Source organism: Maylandia zebra, linkage group LG12 (assembly GCF_041146795.1).
Source record: "Maylandia zebra isolate NMK-2024a linkage group LG12, Mzebra_GT3a, whole genome shotgun sequence".
NCBI lineage: Eukaryota > Metazoa > Chordata > Actinopteri > Cichliformes > Cichlidae > Maylandia > Maylandia zebra.
The window spans coordinates 10,801,247-10,824,376 of NC_135178.1; the positions used below are offsets into that span (position 1 = coordinate 10,801,247).

Here is a 23,130-nt window from a genome sequence, read left to right on the forward strand (position 1 = left end):
TGATGGCCGCGGCATTATAATGAAAGTTTACACAGAGTGCAAAAATCAGTGGGAAAACTAAAAAAAATGACAATGCTTAATGGTAGTTTAATGCAGTACATGGCAATTGTTAGAAGTTATTAGCGCCCAGATCCATGAACATTTATGCTATGTGCTAATAACATAAGCTCTGCGCCCATACTAAACAGAGTTTTCCTTTATATCCATCATGCCAAGGTAATAAAGTATAGAAAAGTTTACTTCAGAACAATCGAAAGAATAAAAATAAACATTTACAAGAGCACATGCACAGCTACTCCGATACCGAACAAATTTATAAGTCTCATCTTAACTGTGCCCACAATTATGCAAAACATTTCGGATCACAAGAGAAAAACAATAAAGTCTATAAACCTTACTTGTTTTTCAAAATTTTACTTGTGGAACTGAGAGGTAAAAAAGAAAGAAAAAAAATCCACATTTTATTTATCCTTTTGTTGTAGAAAAACTCTTACTTGATTGGCTTATAAAAATGCATTTCATAGGCAAGAGCATCACTATAATAATAATCATACAGGAGTTCATCATAAACTGGACAGTTCAGTTCATAGACAGGGTCTTGGGTTGAAGGTTCAGGGTCGACGGTCATATTCACTGATCTTTCTCTTGATGTGCGACAGCTTGGATCTCAGATATTTACACCTCTTCTTCTTAATCTGGTACTCTGATGACTGTGGACAATACATAAGAAAGGTATTGTTGTTTGAATTCTTTACACACAAATTTCACTGCTGAGAATGTGAATAATAACCTTACCTTCTTGAAGTCCTTCAGCCTGTTATAGTCACTCAAGGCATCCTGAGATCAGATTACATATATTAGTTGGCTAAAGAAGTAAGCATCATCCCAAATTCTCACACAGAACTTTCTTTTATGCTAAAGTTTTCAAACCATTTCTAACACTTTATTACTGGATTTATTATTTGATTTTGAGTAGAATTATTTGAATATAAGCAAACACATAATGGATTGCATTTTTATAGTGCTTTTCTAGGCACCCAAAGTGCTTTACAATTCCACTATTCATTCACTCTCACATTCACACACTGGTGGAGGCAAGTTACAGTCTTAGCCACAGCTGCCCTGGGGCAGACTGACAGAAGCGAGGCTGCCATATCGCCCCTCTAGCCAACACCAGTAGGCGGTAGGGTAAAGTGTCTTGCCCAAGGACACAACAACCAGGACAGAGAGAACAGGGGGATCGAACCGGCAACCTTCCAGTAGATGAGCTTCCCAATTCCCCTGAGCCATGGTCGCCCCAACATATCAGTCTTATAAAGTTTCCTATAAAACCAGCCACCTCGCATCTGCTGTTAAACTGTTGACAGTTAGAAGCTAAATTGTTGCCTTGCACTGCAACTTGTACATTCACAATGAAATTGAATACAATGTAAATTTCATCAGATTTAAAATTGTAGGATTAATTGATGGCAAGACTTTTTTGAACAGTCTTTAGGAATGGAGTCTAAAACAAAACAACCCCCCCACCCCCACCCCCCATTTTGCTGGTTCAGAAAGTAAGGACTGAAGTTAACTCAGAAGGATAAATTCCAGTACTGAATTTTATGCCTGTGGCACATATTCCAGAATATGTGAATATTCTTTTGGTTAAAACTTTATTTGTGAAAAAAATTCATGAAGTCATTACTAGTTAAGGTTAAAGAACTAGTCAGTTCAACAGAGATCTGACTTTTTGTCAGCCTGCCTAAAATAGGGGTTGTTATTTTCTTTAATCTGAGATGAATAGTAAGATATTCTAGCTTTACAGGGTTGTTTTTGTTTTGTTTTTTGTTAAATAGAGCAGCAAACTCTTTTTCCAAGCTAAATGAAGATCTTCTAAATAAGTGACATGCCATTTCCTCTGTAACTTATGGGTTATCTGCTTTAAGGTGGACATGTGTGAGTCATTAAAAGGAGTCACCACTTCTGATTTGAGGCTTTTTTTTTTTTCCAGAGGAGCTACAGTATCCAGAGTCATACGAGTAGTAATATACCTGCCCTCACAGAAGGAAGGTCACAGCAGGAGCTTTTCTCAAACGCATTACCAATCAGTTTTTTTACAAGAAGTGTAGCTCATACAATGGTATAAATGTATTCTTTGCGATACTTTATAAATATGAAGCTAAAGATTTTGAGTTCGTGCACATTATGAAGCAAGAATCTAAATATCTGTGTCACAATGATTTCTATAAAAGCGTGTTGTTTATGGGGATAATGTAACAAATCTTTTGTGCGTCCTATTAATGATCAATGATAATTGAAGAGGAACCCTGACTCAGGACATTTTCATGACAAGTGACAGCGCAGACAACTACTAATGAGAGAACCTGTTTTATCATCATAAACACGATGATATGAAGCATCGTTAAAGTGTCACTTCAGTAATGTTGACTCATGTTTTTAATAATGACTTTAAAACACTAAACTCTAATTTCTGTGGTTTATTTTAAGTTTACAGAATATAACATGTTGTGATACTGGGGAAAAAGGGTAAGGTTTGATAGACTAAACCCTTACACACATAACGTGAAAAACCTAAAGAGTGTGTGAGACTGCTAGCTGTGTTGTTCAGCAATAAACTTATCTACAAATGTGTTAGTAAAGAGTGACTTGTACTTCTGTCCCATTAAGCAATGGTTTAACAAATTTCACTGCAAACTATAAAAGGAATCTGGATTTAAATAGAACACAGTAGTGCAGGAAACACTAGTATGTGTCTATGGAACAAATCTCCTTCAGCGTTCAAATGACCAAAGTGAGGCCTACAGGCGTTTCTCTCAGTTGGTTGTGTTCAGGGAAAAAGCAGCTAAATACACTGAGACTGCTCCACATTGTTAGTGAGTTAACTCTGGATATCTGTAGGTTTTGTCAAACTTGGAGTGAACAAAAGCAGAAAAACAGTAAAAGATGCAGACGGTGAAAGTCTGGTTTATTTCATGAACACAATGAAACATTTTACAGTCCACAGAGCAAAGTAGCACACATGATAAATAGATACACATAACACGGACAGTGAGAAGTAAAACTCGTCGTCTTACCACGTTATATTCTGTAAACTTAAAATAAACCACAGAAATTAGAGTTTAGTGTTTTAAAGTCATTATTAAAAACATGAGTCAACATTACTGAAGTGACACTTTAACGATGCTTCATATCATCGTGTTTATGATGATAAAACAGGTTCTCTCATTAGTAGTTGTCTGCGCTGTCACTTGTCATGAAAATGTCCTGAGTCAGGGTTCCTCTTCAATTATCATTGATCATTAATAGGACGCACAAAAGATTTGTTACATTATCCCCATAAACAACACGCTTTTATAGAAATCATTGTGACACAGATATTTAGATTCTTGCTTCATAATGTGCACGAACTCAAAATCTTTAGCTTCATATTTATAAAGTATCGCAAAGAATACATTTATACCATTGTATGAGCTACACTTCTTGTAAAAAACTGATTGGTAATGCGTTTGAGAAAAGCTCCTGCTGTGACCTTCCTTCTGTGAGGGCACACACACACACTCACACACACACACACACACACTCACACACACTCACACACACTCACACACACACACAGAGAGAGAGAGGGGGGGAGATCATTAATACAAAGGATTGGAGCAGTTTTTGGATTTTCACTTGTTGTTGGCTTTAATATGAACAGTCACATAAAATTCATTCCAGTTTTTTTTTGCCTTTGCTTCAATTAAGATGTTTCTTTAAATCTACAGCAGCTTCCTTTTCAAAAAAGTTTACTGACATAGTAAGGAAGTAGCTAGGGACCTCAGTAAGTATGAGCAACAATAGCTTAGGGACAGTTTCTACAATAAATAGGATTTCATCATCTGCTGTTCGTCAAAAAGTGCCATTAAAACAATTCAGCAGACCCTCAGAGTGCGGATACAAACTGTTTTCAGCTTTAGAGGTAGAGGTACGCTACATGTACTTATCAACATACAGTTTAGCGGAGTGGATTAGAGTGTCACATTTTAAACAATGTTTGAATAATCAGCACTGACATACAGACATTTATGCCCTGGGTATAACAGACATGCTTACCTTGTGAAAGGCCCTCGGATTTCTTGGAGCAGAGAAACACTCTGTATTGTTGCTTTTCTCTATTGTATAAGCAGCGTCCGACTGTCAGAAACGCTCTGTGCGGGTAGCAAAGTCGGCTCCAATGCACATTCAGGTGAAAAAATAACAAGTTAAAACGCTATACCTTGCGGCAGTTGTGAAGTGCTGAGGAAAATACTGTGTGTCTGATGGGGTGTTTTTATATAGGTGGGGCTACTTTCAGTTGACCTCTGAGATGTAGAGATAAAAGAGCATGATGTAAGGAAGAAAGGTGGCAGGCCTTTGGAGACTCTGTTGGACATGCTTTCTGTTGGCCTCTGACATGATAAGACTGGTTGCATTAAAGCCATTAACTGTTTGTGAAGAAACACCTTTGGGCTGAGATGCTCTTGATAAGGAGCATCTTTTGTTTGCTTCATGACTTCTTTTGCAGACTGTTGGGCACCTAACTGCACCCCCTCTGATCAGCTATGTGTAATCATCGAGTCTAACTGTTGCAGAGTGTGGGAATTAACTATTTGTGAAGAAACACCTTTGGGCTGGGATGCTCTTGATAAGGTATATTACTACTCATACGCAGTTAGAATGTAACACTATTAACAAGATAATCAACCTCTGTGGGAGTAGAGTTCAGGTAGCTCCTCTGCATTGTGCTGGCACATATCATTGAAGAAGATAACAGTGGAGGAATTATATCCTTTCACTAAGTTACAGCACTTTCAGAAAGACATCTACTGTGTAATATTGTAAATCTAAATATTATAAAGAAATGAACAGAAAAAAACCAGGTTTTTCTGGGAAGAATGTTATATGTCATATGTAAGAAGAAGATCCAGAGTGTGCTTCAAGTGGTGGGTGGGCTCGTTTACATTTTGAGTGAAGCCAGTTGGCTCTAATTACAGTTTAAATGCTATGTCATTTTTAGTATCTACATGGATGTTTAAAATAAATAACACACTGTAAATATTTTATCTGAACTGAAATCTAAATCACAGTCATTGTTAACTCATTTTGAGTGTTTGGTTTTTGTTAGATACTCATTAGGTCGCTTAACTGTTATTGTCTGAAAATTGTTTGTGTAGTTTTCATTGGTTTCTGTTTTAGATTTAGTTTTTTTTTTAATTATTATAATATGGAGAATACTTTTTAAAAAGTGCAGTTTTAATTTTTATTTCAGTTACTTGAAATGCCTTGTGCTGGTTAAGTATAAAAACCTAGGGTACGGCATACATTTATGAAATGTAAGACTGCGTTCTTCCATTTGCGCAACATCTCTAAAATTAGAAATATCCTGTCTCAGAGTGACGCTGAAAAACTAGTTCATGCATTTATTACTTCCAGGCTGGACTACTGTAATTCATTATTATCAGAATGTCCTAAAAACTCCCCGAAAAGCCTTCAGCTAATCCAAAATGCTGCAGCAAGAGTGCTGACAGGGACTAGAAAGAGAGAGCATATTTCTCCTGTTTTGGCTTCCCTTCATTAGCTTCCTGTTAAATCCAGAATTGATACATTAAAATAACAGCCTGCATTCCATCGAAATCACTAATGAGATGTTATGGCACAGCAAGAACATTACTAACCAAAATAACAACGTAAATAACGTTTCAACGTCCCTCTTCTCAGCTGTTTCTCTTTCCCTCTTTCTTTCTCCCCTTCTTTCCCCCAGTCAAGTCTGTCCCGTATTCAGTAAGTGAAAATAAAATAAACAATAAAAGGTGAATCAAATGGACCATTACGGCAAGGCTGGGATGGTCAATTTGGTAAAGTAAATCCGTTGGGCATCTTTCTTTGCCTTTAGACAATAATTCTGATGGCAAAAGAGCCAAACGGGACAGGCAAAAGAAAAAAAAAAGAAAAAAAAAAAGGGTGGACCAGCCACCTTCCCTTCAAAGAACCAGACAGATGCTGCCGCCCTTACCATGAACTCTGGACTGCCATCAGAATGTCGGTCCAGTTCTCGGTCCAGGTCGGCCAGGTCCTGGTTTATGCCGTCCAGCTCAGCCTGTAGGTTCTTGTATTCTTGGTGATCCCTATCAAACTCCTGTTTGTAGGCCAGACGCTCTTGCTCATCCAAAATGGGGGGAAACAAACTATATGCAAGAAGACAATTCAGTACATAACCAGTAAAACAAAAGAGATACGAATCAGTCAAGGTCAAAGACAAAGTTCTTTATTACCAGCTTTGATCTAGAAATAGCAGATTAATTACAATCAGCTAATAACTGGCAATGGAATCACATGCACTCACACACTGAAATCTTCTTCCTCTAGGTCATCCCCAGATTCCACACCAGTGTCGTAGTCCCTCAGCCTGGGCTGCAGGCCTCCCACATAGCTGCTGATGTCAGAGTCTCTGCAAACAGGATTTACTGATTCATCCATTTTTGCAAAAGCCTTATAAGTATCTGCCATTAAAACAAACACACTTGAACCCTTGTAGCATGTTTACAGAGCCAACTGGTCTCAAATATGGTTAATATGGTTCCCCATTATCCTTCAGTACCTTAAACTTCAAAACTTATGGATGAGCTGACCCATCAGAGATGGATCACTCTGATCGAGTGCTACTACAGAGTTATGTGCACCTCTTCTCTTTGCACCAGACCTCATTTCAAATTTGGTACAGGGACACTGATCGTTTGTTGACCTGATTTGAACAGAAGTATCCCCGTCTGACCAGCTGGAGTTCCCTCTACACAGCACAGGAAACAGTTTCTGCAGCAGCTAAGATGTTCATCTTCGCAAAGTTGATAATGATGCACTTTTACACAACCATGAAGAACAGTTTCTTATTGACCCACACTCACAAATAAATGTATCTTCATTGTACATTTCTATTTGAAATGTTATTATTTTCTGTGTTTCAGTGAGTGTTTTTCACTACAGCACCAACAATACAATATAATACCAACAATCCCTTTTCTTGGGAATTTAGCGACGTTAAAAATATAATCAAAGAGGCTTTGGTGGTGGATTGTAAGTGTCATGGTCTGTGTGGAGTTATGTTCTCCCATGTCTGTTTGGGTACTGTGTGGGGCATTTTCAATTTGTCCCACAGTCCGAACACACAGATTGACCGTAGGTGTGGGTGTGAATGTGAAAGTGAATGGTTGTCTGTCTCACTGTGTTAGCCCCATCATAGACTGGTGACTGTTCAGCGTCTACCCCTCCTCACCAGCTGGGATAGCAGGTGCCCCACCCAGAAGTCTCCAAGCTGTTTTATTTTAGATGAACTTTGGTGGTTTACAGAGGAAAATTGTGTAACTAACTCCATCAGGCCACAGTCCTGATCATGTGAGCCCCCCGCCTCTGCACCCCACCCCAGAACATTTAGTCCTACAAAACTTCATTTACAAAAACAGACTGACAGTGATGCTGCATGTGCAAAAGGCCAGACACCCAAGGTAAGACTCTATCATGTTTTAAGTAAACAAATTATACACTGTTCAGTCATTTCAGTAATTTATTATTCAAGAATAAAAACCCAATAGAGCTGCTAGCATCACTATATCTGTAAAAAACAAACAAAACAAAACAAAACCCCAATTCCCCCAGTGCTTAATGATACCTTTTCATAACAATGAAGAACATGCTTACCCTGGTAGGTATAGAGGCTTGTTGTAGTCCAGCTGGTCTAAATAGTCTCTAGAGGCCCCAACTTTATCGTTATGGTCATTAACAAACACCTCTGGATCACCAGACACGTTGGTCACCTGAAGCAACAAACATAGTCAGCCTCAGAGTTTCTACAATGCCAGATTGAAATTAAAGGGACTTTTCCAAATGATGAGCAGTTTAAGGGTGGAAGTGGCTCTACAAATATTTTGAGTTTAGGTTTAAGGTGAAAATACCACGATTATGTCATCAAAGATTTTTCACATTAATGAGTTTCGTCCCATATCGTTAATGAGAGTGCCTTATCATAACCTAATGAGATACTACGCTCATACTTGAGGTCATGGAAACCTGTTTCCTCCATATGAAGCAAGAAGCATCCGCAGGGACCAACCGGTTCCTCTACTTGTCCCTGTATGTCTGAATACCACAAATACCTTCACTATTGTCAACAAGAAGTCTTAGTCAGTGCCTTTAACCAGCACACCTGATGAAATCTCAGGCCTGATGGTGCTACTTGGAAAGTACACAGCTGGAATTAAAGCTACATGGACATAATACTCAGATACACATTTTCCATTTTTATCACTACCATCGGAAGACAGGGAATAAATTAATTAATCTGAACATGTGAAAGATCTAATGAGTTAATGTTTAAAAGAATAAAAATATAACAACATGCTGTTTCACTTTAGATGACATCACAGTGACACCACAGCACATCATGCTGAAACTAAGAGTGGCTAAACAGACCACACCCAGAAACTACAGGTGAAACCTCCTCTGCCCAGTGTCTCTCTCACCTGTCACACACACACACACACACACACACACACACACACACACACACACACACACACACACACACACACACACACACACACACACACACACACACACACACACACACATCAATTCTCAGCTTTTGTAACAAACAAGTTGTGTAATTTCTGAAGTAGTAGTAGTGGTTAGAATCTGCAGCCAATTACATGAATTATGCTCCTATGCATCTTTATTGCCATTTACAGTGCTGTTAGGATGTCCCAGACTGTTTTAATGTTCTTAACAGTCTGTTTAGAGATTACACAGATCAAAACCAAGCATTCTGAATAGTGGATAAGAGCAGATAACACATTATCACCCTGCAACTGACTTTAATGTTGTGGAAATTTTAAAGCCCTCCGACACACCTTAGAGATATTGTGTGTTCCAGCTCTTGACTGCAGATCTGTGTCATGTTTACAGTATTTAAAATATTCAAAAATATTCACAGAGAGTTGGAGACTGAGTGGGGAATTTGTTGAGCTGACCTGATATATTTAGTTCAACCTTAATTTGACTGAATTAAGTTACGCTGCAGCTGATACAGGCTTTTGCTATTTAGTAAACAGGTAAATGCGATGCTGATGTCAACACAGTCACACACAGACTCACCCACTCCCCGACGCTGTTGTGGTGACCAACATTGACAACCTTGACTTCCTCCCAGAGAATGCGTTCTGGGCCCCAGCGCCTGATCTGTTGGCGAGTCTTGACCGCAAACACGAGCAGGATGATGAGGGCAACAAACACCAAAAAGCCCATAACCACAGCGATGGCCTGCAAGAAGCACAACCAAGATCATGGAGCTGAAGTAATACCCATTATCAGGGATGTAAATGACAGGCAAGTTTCACACATTTCCCTAAAAATCTCAATCTTATAACACCTGCCACCAAACAATGAGTTGGCCAAAGGACATTTGCAGGTACAAGTCTGCCATGAAACAATGATTCCAAATTCATGTAGAACAAACTGGGTTTCCAGTATCACTACATGTACTAGTTGGTTTCCAACGGCACACTTGCTCAGTTCAGCTGATTGCTGCTTTAGTGCAAAAATGTGTAGAAACACACCCAATTCCTGATCACCAACATGTATTCTGCTGCTCAAGATATCTCCTGCCCACAAGCGACAGTCAGTGACGCCGTTTCTGTCAGGGTTATGGTGATGTTTGCAGTTCTTACAGTTAACATTTAATGGCGTCAATTTAACAAAAATAAGGCAAGCAAACACTGGTGTTCAGTATTTTCCCCAATTTAAGAAATGTGAAAAGTTTGGAGCTCAATTGCACCAGTCCCTGAGTGCACCCAGAACAAGCTGATTTAGTACTGAAAGAGGGGCACACACATTTGTCAGGTTTTTGTTTCTTTTGCTTTTAATAACTTTGAAGTAGACGAACACATAAAGTTCCAATAAAATGAACATTTGCAGACTTTTCTCTTCCTGACACCACTCAGTTCTATTGCATTTTTCTTCTAGTCTTTTGAAGTCGTAATTTCATCTTCATGTGTCCATTAACTGCGAGTTTAATTTACTGCTACCTCTCTGGCTGAAACTAAACAAACTCTCAGTATACACAGAGAAAGGAACTACACAGAAACCGCACATCCTGTGCCAAAGATCCAACCACACATTATTAGAGAAAAAGTGTCTCACCTCTTGGGGCTCCACCACGCAGTAATGGTAAAGGTATTGGTTTAAGAAGAGGCCCTGGGGCTGGACCTGGTTCTGGAACTGGGCACACATCTGTACCACCTGGTTGTAGTACATAGACCCCGTGGACTGTGCTGTTGGATTTATCGCCACCAGGTACACAATAGTGGCAATAATCATCAGGAATGCCAAGATGGCGCAGATAATGATTGATGCCAGGTAGAACTTTGATGAACGGGCAGTACCTTGCCTTGACACAACCATGATGAATATAATAAGCACAGCTATGAAGGTAATTGCAGAAATGGCAATGATAAAGCCTTTGCCAGATCTGGGATCCATTTTTGTTCCTCCATAGCCGGAATAGGAACCACCATATCCACCACCATATGAGCCACCATATGAGCCACCATACGTGCCCCCATAACCGGTTCCATATCCACTGCCATATGAGCCTGGCATGAGACCAGTTCCGCCCCCCATGAGACTCATTTCGTAATCCCAGGCCAGTGTGGAGGCCACACAGGCAAACACAGCCACACACATGATGATAATGATGATGCACATTATCTTCATCACACCAGGTGGTGAATTCCAGCGATAGAAGTGAAGCACCTTATTTCCAGAATAATAGGAAAATGCTGGGTTGGACATGACTTCACTGTGCCTGTGGCTGGAACAGAGGAGAGAAGATGAGTTGTGGTCATTGTCAAGACATGGAAAAGCAAACACCAAGTACTGATATAAAAATAGCAAGGCTACCCCAAGAATAAGGTCTAATATTGTCAATGTTTTCATCACAAGGGCAACTTCTCATAATGGTGTGATCTACTTCACGTCATTGAAATGAACAGGTTATCACTTTGAAAAAGAAAATCCTCATGTCATCTAAAACCCAACTAAGCCAAAGCCTCATTGATGTCCATCACACATTTTCCAAAGGCTAAAGATGATTTAAAAAAAAAAGTTTATTAGGGATGGATGCGTTTGTCAAATAGTTAACAAGAACAACAAAAAAAACTTGGTAGAACTCAAGTTTTTTTTAATACAACAAATTGTTTATACACTAATAAGCCAAAGATCTATGGTTTGAGCCCAAAAGGTGACACTAATGCTGTTGGGCATCTGACGTAAAAATCTAATCAAACGTGAATCGGCCCACTGCAGCAATGCCTTGTGAATACTGGAGCGCTGGAAAATGGCAACTATGAAAACTATGCCAACAGTCGGGTGACAAAGAGAAATAGTGTGGGATTGAACACAGACAGGAAAAGCACGCACAGCTAAAGACGTCAGAAAGTCCGGCGCGGAAGCGGTTTACCTAATAACAGAAAATATGCATTCTGTGGCCCTACAAATACAACAATCCAGTCATTTGAATTTTGGGTGGGGGCCACTCCTTAAAGAATACTGAGTTAGTTCCCAGTGAAAATGAAACTTTTTTTTGGATGCCTTAAATTGCAATGAAACATTTTTGTCATGTATTTGAAATTAATGTTAGAATAGAATAGAGTATAATAGAAAAGCCCTTTATTGCCATTGCACATGTACAATGAAATTATGGGTGCTCCATGTCAACTATGCAGAATAAAACATAAAGAGTAGGACAGCAGGAATAAATAACAAACAGGATAAATATATACAGTCAAGAGGAATATATACAAAACAAGAGAAAGCCACAAAATAGAAAGGCATAACTATTATTACCAATTGCCTGAATTTCATCACACAACCTTTTACGGTCTTCTGATGCCTATATTGAAGCTTTTTTAAATGTATTACTGGCAATTTAAAAACAAGCAAACGCTTGCTCAAAAATGATGAAATTTGTCACTTTTGTTATGTGAAAATCCTTTAAACCTTACATTAATTTAAAATCATTGAATTCTGAGGCTTTTCTTCGAACATGTCTACATTTCCAGAGGTTTATTTACCATAAACACTGCACTGAGCTTAAGTCAGCTGAGTCCATAAATGACTAGATGAAGCAGGTGTCTGTGCGTAGTGAATGATAAAGGGAATTCAGCTTACCGTTTTTTGCCACTGTGGTTGCTGTGTTTGTTGCTCGGCATACTTAAGGTCAACTTCCACTCACTCTAGTAGGACAACACACAAGAAGCAATGAGCATTCAAAAGCTTTTGTATAATGTCATGTGTCAGACTAGTTTTCCTGCTGAGGCACATACCAGCTCTCAGCCTTTTGTTACAAATGTGTGTTTGTGCAGATTTCCTAGCTCACATGATTTCTTTGTTTTTCTTGTCTAAGGTAACTGAATCAATTATGTGATACATACTTTTCAAAAGTCAACACTTCAAATTGCGTTTGATTTTCTGAAATGTGGGGCTAGGAATGATTAGAAATGATTGGCACTAATATTCATGAAGTGCCTTACTTTGACGCTTTGTTAAAAATGATATATTTTATGGTCATCTCAAACGATGAATGCGAAAATCTAACAAACTAGTGACGTATCAGGGGACCAATGTCTGGCTATGGAAAGCACTACGATGGAAAACAGCGCCTGTGTTTATGAGGAAGCCTGTTAATATGGTGGCCATTTCAGATTAAAAGCAGCTGTCTGAGCAGATAACACTGATCCATTCCATCACTTGTAAACTGACTTTAACATCAATGCTCATCTCTTCTACTTCAAACTGTCCGTAAACTCTAGTTACACCTTTAAGAGGGACCTACCTGTGTGATGATCGGCGTCCTGCTGATGAACACAATACACACTCACTGAAATACGAACGCAAACACTGTGCTCGCGACCGCCTCCATCCACAGCGCGCACTCAGGTAGCAATGAGACGGGCATATAGGCGTGTGCTCGTCACGTGGTCGCCTCCTCCTTGAAACAGGACTAACCTGTCCTCAGTGCCTGCATCTTCTGGAAACAGGCAGAAGATGCGTGTACTCTTCCAGGAACTGTTTGAGCTTTATTTCCAGTGCTCTTAAAACCAGATTATAAACAAATGAACTCTCAATCTGCTCCACTTAAAATAACAAACATAATCTCTTTTGAACATCTATTTATCCCGCAATTTCGACAAAAAGCAGGGTTACTATCAAGAAATGCGAATCCCGACGTGCCAGACTTGATCTCTGTTAAAATGCATACGTGCACTAATTCGATGTACCTGAAACCTGAGCCGATGTCCCCATCCCGTCTTCCTACTGTTGTGAAACTTGGTAGGACAAACAGTAACCTGTCAAACCTGTTCTGCAGGTAGAGCTTCTGCTCAGTGCACCGCTGTGAGTCCAGCAGCCACCTTGACCCCTGCATCAGTAGACCACTTCTAGTAGCCCGCATGTTTCTTTGCTTTTTGGACAGTTTCTAGCAGACACACCTTGAGAAAATATTCTATTCCTTTACCCATTTATCAGTGTCACTGCTGTCTTTGTATTCATTTTCATTTATACAAATACTCTTACTTAACACGTGAATGCAGAGAAACTCTTTGTTCAAAGTCCATTTTAAATTTGGTGTGAGTGACAATACTGAGTTTTTCAGGAACAGCTGCTGCAGGAAAATGTCGCTGGGTCTGCTGTTTTTGGATAGCTGTTAGTTTATTCATCAGAGTAGCTGCAAAATTAAAACCCCTGGAAGCAGAACTTATTACCAATCTTTCAATGGGCACCGTTTCAGGTAGGGGTCATGGGAGTTGGCATAAGGATTTTTGGCACCAAGAGTCATATTGTGTTCCTTGAACAGAGTGGTCGGCTTTAAAGGTTTTCCCATGAAATGAACAGTGAGTAGAAAACAACAACCTGGCACTAAAGGAAGGCACTGCAGCACACATTGATAGAAACAAAAAACTTTAATGAAGGTTACAAAAGAAAGGTACCAGAAGACAGCTTGGTGTTCATGGAGCTGTGCGGTCGGAGACAGGTCAGAGTTCAAATAGTCAACTGATTCAAGGTTCTGCTGGGAAACTTTAATGTCCTGTGATGCGTTCCCTACCTCCTCATCTCGCTTTAACTTCAAGCACCTAAAAGATCTCTTGTGGAGAATCTGTTCATCATGTGGACTGACCGTACCAACCATTGCACCACCATGTCAGCCAATTTTAAACACATATTTACTATGGCAAAGTTGTACAAATCACAAAGCAGAATTTACATTATAGTTAAAAATATAAATTCAGAGCACAGGTTTCATGTTTAAATGCAAAATAAGGCAAATACACATATCTATCATATGACCCCAAACCAAAACTACAGATAAAAAAAACAGTGTCCAGTCAGAGGAAAGCAGTCAACTATCTTTATTATCTTGCCCATGAATAAAAGTAACTGTATTAAAGTTTCCATAGCAACATCCAACATGAAGATTTCATCTCTTTGCTTGTCTACCAGTGTTCTTTTGAAGTTGCTGTTGTTGCTGTTATGCTAAGCTAACATGGCCATCTTACAGTCTCTAAAACAGCAAAATCCCCAATATGTTCTTTTACAACTATCGGGGAGTGCTGTGTGCATGTTCATTTACCAACACTCTGTTGAAGTTTACGGTTTCCGTGACTTTTACTATTCCCTCTATAATGACGACACATCCCAGACGATGTTCCTTCTAGTGACAGTGAGTCTACCATCCATCATGATGGAGTGACTGCAGTGTTTTCCACCTATTTCAATGTGATAATGTCACCTCTGTTGTCAGGAATTATGGTTCAGCAGTAACGGGGAGTTTCACTTGGAAGAGACAAGCGTCTTTTTTAAATTTACACCACAGTCCCACTGTTGTGTTGTCACAGAGCACACCTGAGCACACCTGTGTTAACTGCTTAGTTGGCATCGCTGTAGCCCACGGACTTGTTGTACTCTTGAATCTTCTGTTTGATGTGAGAGAGCTTGTTCTTTAGATACTCACACCTCTCTCTTTTTTCCAAATATGTTGGGTCCTAACAAGGAAAACATAAATCAGTAAAATTGAGTACATTTCTTCACAAAGATTTCAGTAAACCACACAAGTATTAAGAAACCAGGCAGTACATTTGAACCCTAATGGTGACACACCATTAGAGGTCTCAAGTTGGGTTTTTCAGACTTTCAGTCTTCGTTTGCTTGTCAAAATATGAAAACAGGATAGATAGTACAAGAAAGCTGCCATGATTAATCTGAGCTAGAGCTCCAAATCACTGTCATTGTTATGGCCTTCTATCCTACAAAAGCCATTACCCATCACCTGCTATACCACACAACAGTAAGGTGATTTGGCATCTGCATTTTTCTGATTCCTGTAGTAGGATTTGTATGTACAGCAGCAGAGAGACTTAGAAAACCAACTCATCTATCATCTGTGACAGTGGATGTGAAGTAAATTTAAACAATTTACTTGTGCTTTTTCACTAAAATAAAAGGGAAGAACACTTTTTAAACTTTTTTTTTAATGATTTATTCATTTTAAGTGGTACTGTGCACTGGGTTTGGATATTCAGCAGGTATGACCCTTCTATGAGGAGTTTATATGTTTGCTTGTAGGTTTTATTTTTATTTTATTTGTTTTCTTGTCAGGGAGGTGAGGATGCTCCTGTAATAAAAAACCATGTTAGATTAATGCTGCGCAGTAAAGCACTAGATTATTAACCTCTGGGGTTTCAGTTCCTTGACTAAAGTCCAATTAAAAATGACTTCCCTTCTCAGACTGTTGCATTCGCAACCCAAGCCCAGTGAAGTGACAGAAAATGGATGGATAAAAATAAAACAATAATGAAACAAATACTGGAAACTACAAAAATATGAGTCTAACACAAGAACGATATATAATGGTTAGTGAGACAAGTGTGACTCAGCTGAAAAACTGCATTTATTTTCCAAACAAATTCATATGTTGTAAATAGATTCTTCTGAGGTTTGATGAGAGTTTGGAGTTATGCACTCAAACAAGTGTCTGCTAGGTTTTTTGGTTTATCCAAACCTTTCTGTAAAACATCCCCCCCCCCCAAATATATGAAAGCACAACAGAGTGTTAGTGGGGCAGCTCTTTGATCTAAGTATTATTAAAAATAATAACTGTTATTAACAGAGACATGAAGGGATATCTTTTACAGAAACACCCCTTCCCTAAGACCCCAGTCTGACAGACAACAATTCATGATGTATACTCACAGCTTTCTTCCTCTGATACTCCATTAAAATACCATTTATCCGCTCCTTCTCCTGAAACAAAGCAAACGTGTTACTGGATGTAATGTTACAATGTGTGTGTCTGTCTATCTGCTCGCTAGCAAAATTACCATTTGGCTGGAGGGCCGGGATGGAAGGTTCGCCATCATTTCATCCATCTCTTCGAACTTCTTGGCCATGGCCTGGACCTCAGCATGCAGTTCTTTGTACTCAGCATACTGGTCATTGAACACAGCCTTGTACTGGTCCCTCTCCTCATCTGTGTAAATGCTGGGATACTTCCTGTAGAAACAGCAAAGGAAACAATATTTCTTGGAGCACTGGCAGCTGAATGTGTCTAACACAGGTGTTTAACTGGGATACCCTCCTTTATCTTATCTTACTTATCTTATTCTTGATCTTAAACTGCTAATAAAAATCTGATTTCTGAGGATGGTTTAGAAAATAGTTAGTTTGGTAAACTGGTAACTGAATAAACTACTTTCTAAACCATGTGTGCACCTTTAATTTTTGTCTTACTGACACCAAATCCATGAAAAGATCTAAGATCATAAAGGAACCAGTGAAGGCAGCTTAAATATGCACTCAAAAAATAATTGTTTTTGAAGGCTCAGTAATGTTCTACTAGAGCTGGTCAGAGGAGTTTTTAGCAAACTGTTATCAAGCACAAGTAATAATGTACTATTTGTAGTGTGGATTTAACCCACATTTAGAGTTGTGCTGTGTATTTAGGCCAGCAGGACACTGTGTGATGACACTTTCTGGATAACAATGGAGTTCAGTGATAAAGGAATTAAATGTGTGGCAATACTTATTTTTGATTCTCCATAGGGCATTCTTTGACAGTGTAGCACATTAAATGCCAAAGACCAGCACTTCCTAGTCCTACCCACACTGGGCCAGAAGGTCTATCTGATGTGTGTCGGTGTTGTTCCTGGATCATCATAATAATATTTGTCCAGGATCAACATCGCATCTGACCAAACATAGTTATGATGTCATAGCTTTGCGGATGTCCACTCAAGAAAAAAAAAATCCAAAATGAGGGCTGTTAGGGCCAAGGTGTGATTGTGGTGAGGGTTTGGTGTGTGATGTGATGGTGTTTCCACATCGCAAAGCTATGACATCACTACAGTATGACTAGTCACTTGCAATGATGAAACCTGGACCAACATTAAATTTGTTGATCCAGTAACTGGACCGACAGGAGGACATCAGATGGTGTAAACAGAAACACGCGCAACAAGCTACACATGAACTGTATGCCACTTTGTGTGAGATGGGCCTAACGTGAAAGTGTGACAAACAGTAGCACTGGTGAAATGGTTATTCAGCCTTTGTAGCAGTGAGTTTTCTAGAAGAGCCATAATTCACATAGTCTGTACTGGAGTGTTCACAAACTAAAAGAGGTCACACCATTCTGGGTGGTTTGGAGTTATGTATTTTTCATTTACAGACGTAAGTGTGATACTGCTTTCCCAGAATACCCATGTACAAAAACACAGTGGTCATCATTGCACTGCTGGAGGTTTTATTTCTGTTAAAACACTTTAATTTAATTCTATTTTATTTATATAGCATCATATCCAATCAGCAGTCCCCTTGAGGCACTTTATAATGTAAGGTAAAGACACTACAATAGGGAAACACTGCAACACGAGAACAAAATTGGGGACTGTGTTTAATCAGTCTGTTTGTATGTCAAATGTACATGTGACATCTGATACTACACTAGGGCCTCCCTGTTAAATTCACAATACACAGCTGGAAGACGAAACCTAGATGGTAATACTCACGCCACATAGTCGGCTATAACAACAGGTTTGGGGATGTGTCCGGCTGGTATGTGACCACGGAGGATCTCTGGCTCTGGTGCCATGAGAGGAGCAGCTTTTAAGTGGTTGGGAGCATCCATGATGTCTGGCTGAATGGTGGGGAGAGGGGTCTGCTCCGACACCATGGAGGATGGACCAAGCTGCGGCAGGTAAACATAGACACATGTTCAGATCATACATACTGTGTGCACCTTGGTGTCTGCAGGAACATTTCAAACACTTTCTCATACTTACTATAGAGAGTGGGACAGATGAGCCAATGGTTCTTATCTATTGTGTAATGAAAAAGAGAAACAGGAGTTTACTGACATTGGGTAAATACACCCTCTCTGCAAAACCTAAGCTGTGATGCTATGTTCTCTTTAGATAGAAGAGGTTTTCTACTCCCAACCCTTCCAAACAAACCACGCTTGTTCAGTCGCCTTGAGGCGACTTATGTTGTGATTTGGCGCTATATAAATAAAATTGAATTGAATTAATTCTACTGTCATGAACTCTCACGTTCACTGAGGCCTGTACAATCTGACATGAAGCTCTTGGGTTGTTTTACTGTGTCTCTGAGCAGTGCATAATCTGATCTTGGGTTGAATTTGCTTTGACATCCACTTGTGAATAATCTTTCTCCTTGTAGAATGCTGGGCTTCAGTTTGTTTCTTAGCTTAATTTCCATGGTGAAATCATCAAGGTGTGCAACACACGAATAAACAAATGGACTGGCTCTTATATAGCACTTTTCTACTCCATCTGATCACTCAATAGAACTTGCCTTATTGACCCAATCATACAAGCACTTTTTTCTATGCTTTTCTATACACAATTGAATATTAGATTAGAATAAAAACTGGAGATAAAGAGAATAACAGCTGGCTAGTTCTTTGGGGGGCATAACTATTCAAAAACACAACAGGATAAGCATCACTGCTCAGTATTACTTTTCAGTTTTATTGTAGGGTTATTACCTAACAGTGTAATGCACTTTGAAATTGCTGTGGCTGTTGTTGTCATTTGGTGCAATAGAAATAACACTGAATTACACTGAAAATAAAATTGTTGCATGTAAAAAAAGCTCATCCAGTGAAGCGGGTGATTACTTAACATTACTTACAAAGCGGTCTTACAACAGCGTCCAGGAATGCTGACTCTATTTTCTAGAGGATTGATTGGCATTAGGTTTTGGTTTTGTATGTGCTGATCTCTTATCTTGGATATAAAAGCACAGGATGGGTGCAAAAACATGATAGTTTACTTACTGGGGTACACTGTCATGTAATAGAATTAATGTTTTATTACATGACAAATTTAACCCTAAGCCCCCAAAATGTTCTCTGGAGTATCTCCAGGCCTCTGCATTAAAGGTCAGATTAGGTATTTAGCTGTGAATATTATTTTTGTGCTTTTTGTGTGTGTGTCAGACCTCCTGTGCCAGCCCCTCTTTCCTCATCCTGGCTGCTTCATGTCTCCACAGCTTCACACACACCGCTGCACTAATAAAGTAGAGCACCATGGTGATGAAGATGAAGATAATGGCTGCTGTCTGGCCGGACTCGGTGCGACAGAATGCACCGTTCACTCCATTATTGAAGACTGGCGAGTAGCACAGCCCCCCTCGAGTTGTGTCATTCACATACACCAATCCTGCGGCTAAATAGAGCACACCCAGCACCAGATTTATGGAACACTCTGTTAGAGGCCACCATGAGGAATCCAGAAGGATGGCTCTGTAGTACAGGGTCATGCCAAGAACAACCAGAATAACTGTCACTATCCATGCAAGGCCAGCCACAACCAGAACAAAAGGCGTCTTGGGTCCTGTGTATAAATAACCCCCAGACCCATATGCAGCAGCGCCTCCACCAAGCCCTCCATACAGCTGCGGCCCAGAGTACCCATACATATTGAACCACTCATTGTCCTTATGAACGTAAGCGCAGACACAGGCAAACACTGCAGCTCCAAGCAGCAGCTGCACACCGCCCAGGATCCTTAGCAAGCCAGCCCATGACTTCATGTAGGAGTAGCGCGCATGATATTCTTCCACCCGCTCCTGGTACGTCTGAACTGAGACATTGGTGGGCACTGCAGATGCAGAGTCAAATGCTTCGGCACCGAGCAGCAGTCCATCTCGCTCCTTTTGAGATGTGTAGCTGCCTCCAGAGCCACCATAGCGGTCTCGATAGGAGCCTGGAAGGGAGGGAGATGGAGGGGCAGAGTGAGGCGGTGAGCAGGGGACTCCTGATGTGGTGTGGCACTTAGCACTCTTTTTGGATGAAGGAGCAGGGGAATCAGGGCCAGACCCACCCTTGCTACCACGGTTACTGCTGTTGCCACGGAAAAAGTTCTTGACAGAGTCAGGGATGAAGCGGCGAACTGGCTTAATGTCCATAGCGTCCCGGTCTTCGTCCATTGGGTCGTCATTGCTGGGGGGATAGAAAGCTTCAGGTCCAACAGGTGGCTGTTCAGGTAGAGGGGGAGGGGGCAGGGAGTCTAAGCTGACAGCTGGCACTGTCCCATGCAGGAGTTGTGGAGGTGGAGGTATTGCAAGGTCCCCATACAGGGAATCTGCTGGGACCTGGTCATAGAGTGGCATCTCCCTCACTCGGTCAAATCTGGAGACTCCTGAAAACATCGCAGCTTTGACTTTCTGCAAAGAGAAACAGAGAGGATTACAATGGCATAGTACCAAGATCTGAACTTACAGCACCTCTAAAATAAAAACACAGGCCTTAGTTTCATTCCTCATCTTCTCGCAGCTGCTTCCTTTAGGGGGTACCAAAGGAGATCATCTGCCTCCATCTCACCCTGTCCCAGCATCCTCATCTGTCACTACATCCATGAACCTCCTCTGAGGTCTTCCTCTTTTTCTCCTGCCTGGCAGCTCCATCTTCATTATTTCATTATCCTTTGGATAAACTGGACACTCTCCCTCCACTGCATATGTCCAAACCATCTCATCCCAGACTGAGCTGTCCCTCCAATGTACCTATTGCTAATCCTGGATTGCTCATCTGAGCATTTTCAGTTTGGCCTTCTGTCTTATTGTCAGTGCCACCGTCTCCAAAGCATACATCATGGCAGGTCTCACTACCTACTTATAAACCTTCCTTTTCATTACTGTACACTGCACCCTGCCTGCACTCTCTTCTTCATTTCTCTTGGGCACTGCCATTGGAGGTATTTAAACTCATCCACCTTGAATACCTCTGCTCCTTGCAGGTTCACTGATACAGTTTCACTGCTTTCCATAAATCATGACAGCACTGTACTTTTGAATTTTTGCCAAGGTCCAAGAAAAAAATATCAGCTACAGCGAGAACTTTAATAAATGATCAGATGACACAAATTGGATGAAACAAATTCAGAATGTAATGTAATTCCATTAATTGAGTCATAAATGCAAAACGTATGCTGTAAAGCCAACTGTTCGTCTGCTGGTGGGTGACCAGTCTTTACTCAATTTGAAGAACAGTAAACTGTTTGGATTTAAATGTCTACGAATTCCAAAATTATCCCTCTAAGATAATAAAAGTACTGTGATTATCCAGTCTGCACTGCTGTGTCAGTGCTCCACACAGGAGCTCCAATAAATACTTGGTATACCGAATACCCACCAACTCTGCTGTGGAGGAATTTTGGCTTGTTTTTCCTTTTCAGAACTGCTTTATGCTGGAAACACTGACCATTCACACCTCAGCAGGTTTGGGTCCAGACTGTGCTTAGGCTATTTTAAACTTAGTTTTGGAATTTTGTGCTTGGTTTAGATGAAAGAGGAACCATGTCTTCTTAAAAGATCATACAATAATCTCTCAACACCTTGAGGTGATTTTGAAGCATGGGAAAGTATCATCCACATAAATATTTCCTAGCTTTCTTGTTTTCTTATATGTGATGTACAAGAAAATGTCCTTCATCAACCAAGTCTATTTCTCGGTCACTGGAGTCTTTAATTCAGGTCCCCACTGTAGGCTTGTCTGCCACTAAGTGTGGTGCAGCTGACTGCAATCCACTGTGTCTCACATCTCATCAGTCAGGTCAAGGTTTCAGCGCTTGTCCTTCATTTGGCTGCAGAGCAGCACTCTTGCCATAATTAAAATGGTGAATGCCTCACACCAGCAGACTTTTCAGTCAAGGCTGTCTACATGAGGCATCTTCCATTTATTAAGTTAATATAACTGTTATTTGTAAAAACTGGGAAAGCTTAAGGGAACTGTAGCAAAACAGCTAATTCCATGAGTAAAATGACGAGAAATGAGCACAAGATCAGAGATTTTGTTTTGTTTTGTTGTTTTTGTTTAAACAGAGAACATTCACAATAATTTCATTTTTACGTTATTTGTGAATATTTCTAGAATATTCTCAGTATGACATTGCACAATAGGACGTTTTTTTCTCTTGCTTCATGGCAGCACTCCTCAATAAGTAAACTAAAGGAGAGATTTGTAGTTTTACAGAGCTTAGCTCAGACTCCCCATGACTCAAGGCTCACAAAATATACACTATTTAGGACTCCTAGCTTAATCTCTTATGTTGGTCACAGGTTCTTCAAAGGGCGTCTGTACATCAGCACAAGGTACCGCCTTTACCGTCAGGTCCCAAAAGCGCACCGACACATGATGAGGGTGGCAGAGCTGGGAGTGCACGGCTTGACCACAACACACAGAGCACTTCAGACTGGAAGTCCATCTGTTCCCCTCCTATTCAAACTTCACTCATTCGCTGACTTACCTTCTCACTGGTGTCGGTGCTGGTCTGTGACACAGGCAACAGCCTCCTGTCTTTGTTTTCTCACACTTATAGGTCAGGCATCGCTATGAACAGTGGTTAAAGCGCAGTCAGGAGCCGGAAAAGCAAAGTGCTCGCACCTCCCCACCGCGGTAAAACTTACCTGACCTGTCCGGCCAGCCTCACGATGCGTTCACGGCCTCTTTTCACATCTGAATCCTCACTCTCTAATTCTTACGCC

The 23,130-nt window shown here is 40.3% G+C and overlaps 1 protein-coding gene across 1 annotated transcript; it reads right to left on the reverse strand.

Moving 5' to 3' along the window:
• Positions 1–21: 21 nt before the first annotated feature.
• marveld2b (MARVEL domain containing 2b) lies at positions 22–23,053 on the reverse strand. Its single transcript, XM_076890692.1, has 14 exons — positions 22,893–23,053; positions 19,585–20,811; positions 18,405–18,440; positions 18,132–18,310; positions 16,446–16,617; positions 16,318–16,368; positions 15,018–15,110; positions 10,213–10,947; positions 9,169–9,333; positions 7,717–7,832; positions 6,368–6,472; positions 6,038–6,209; positions 796–837; positions 22–710 (listed from the first exon to the last, which is right to left on the reverse strand). The coding sequence occupies exons 2-14, from the start codon at positions 20,794–20,796 to the stop codon at positions 612–614; spliced, it is 3,177 nt and encodes a 1,058-aa protein (XP_076746807.1). The 5' UTR covers positions 20,797–20,811; positions 22,893–23,053; the 3' UTR covers positions 22–611.
• Positions 23,054–23,130: the final 77 nt, after the last annotated feature.

Bases quoted from the DNA above. Each gene is read 5' to 3' on its own strand.
- marveld2b (XM_076890692.1), bottom strand. From the start codon at position 20,796: ATGTTTTCAGGAGTCTCCAGATTTGACCGAGTGAGGGAGATGCCACTC. The intron at 16,369-16,445 runs GTAATTTTGCTA...GCTTTGTTTCAG, and splicing joins CCCGGCCCTCCAGCCAAATG to GAGAAGGAGCGGATAAATGG. The intron at 7,833-9,168 runs GTGAGTCTGTGT...TTGTTGCTTCAG, and splicing joins ACAACAGCGTCGGGGAGTGG to GTGACCAACGTGTCTGGTGA.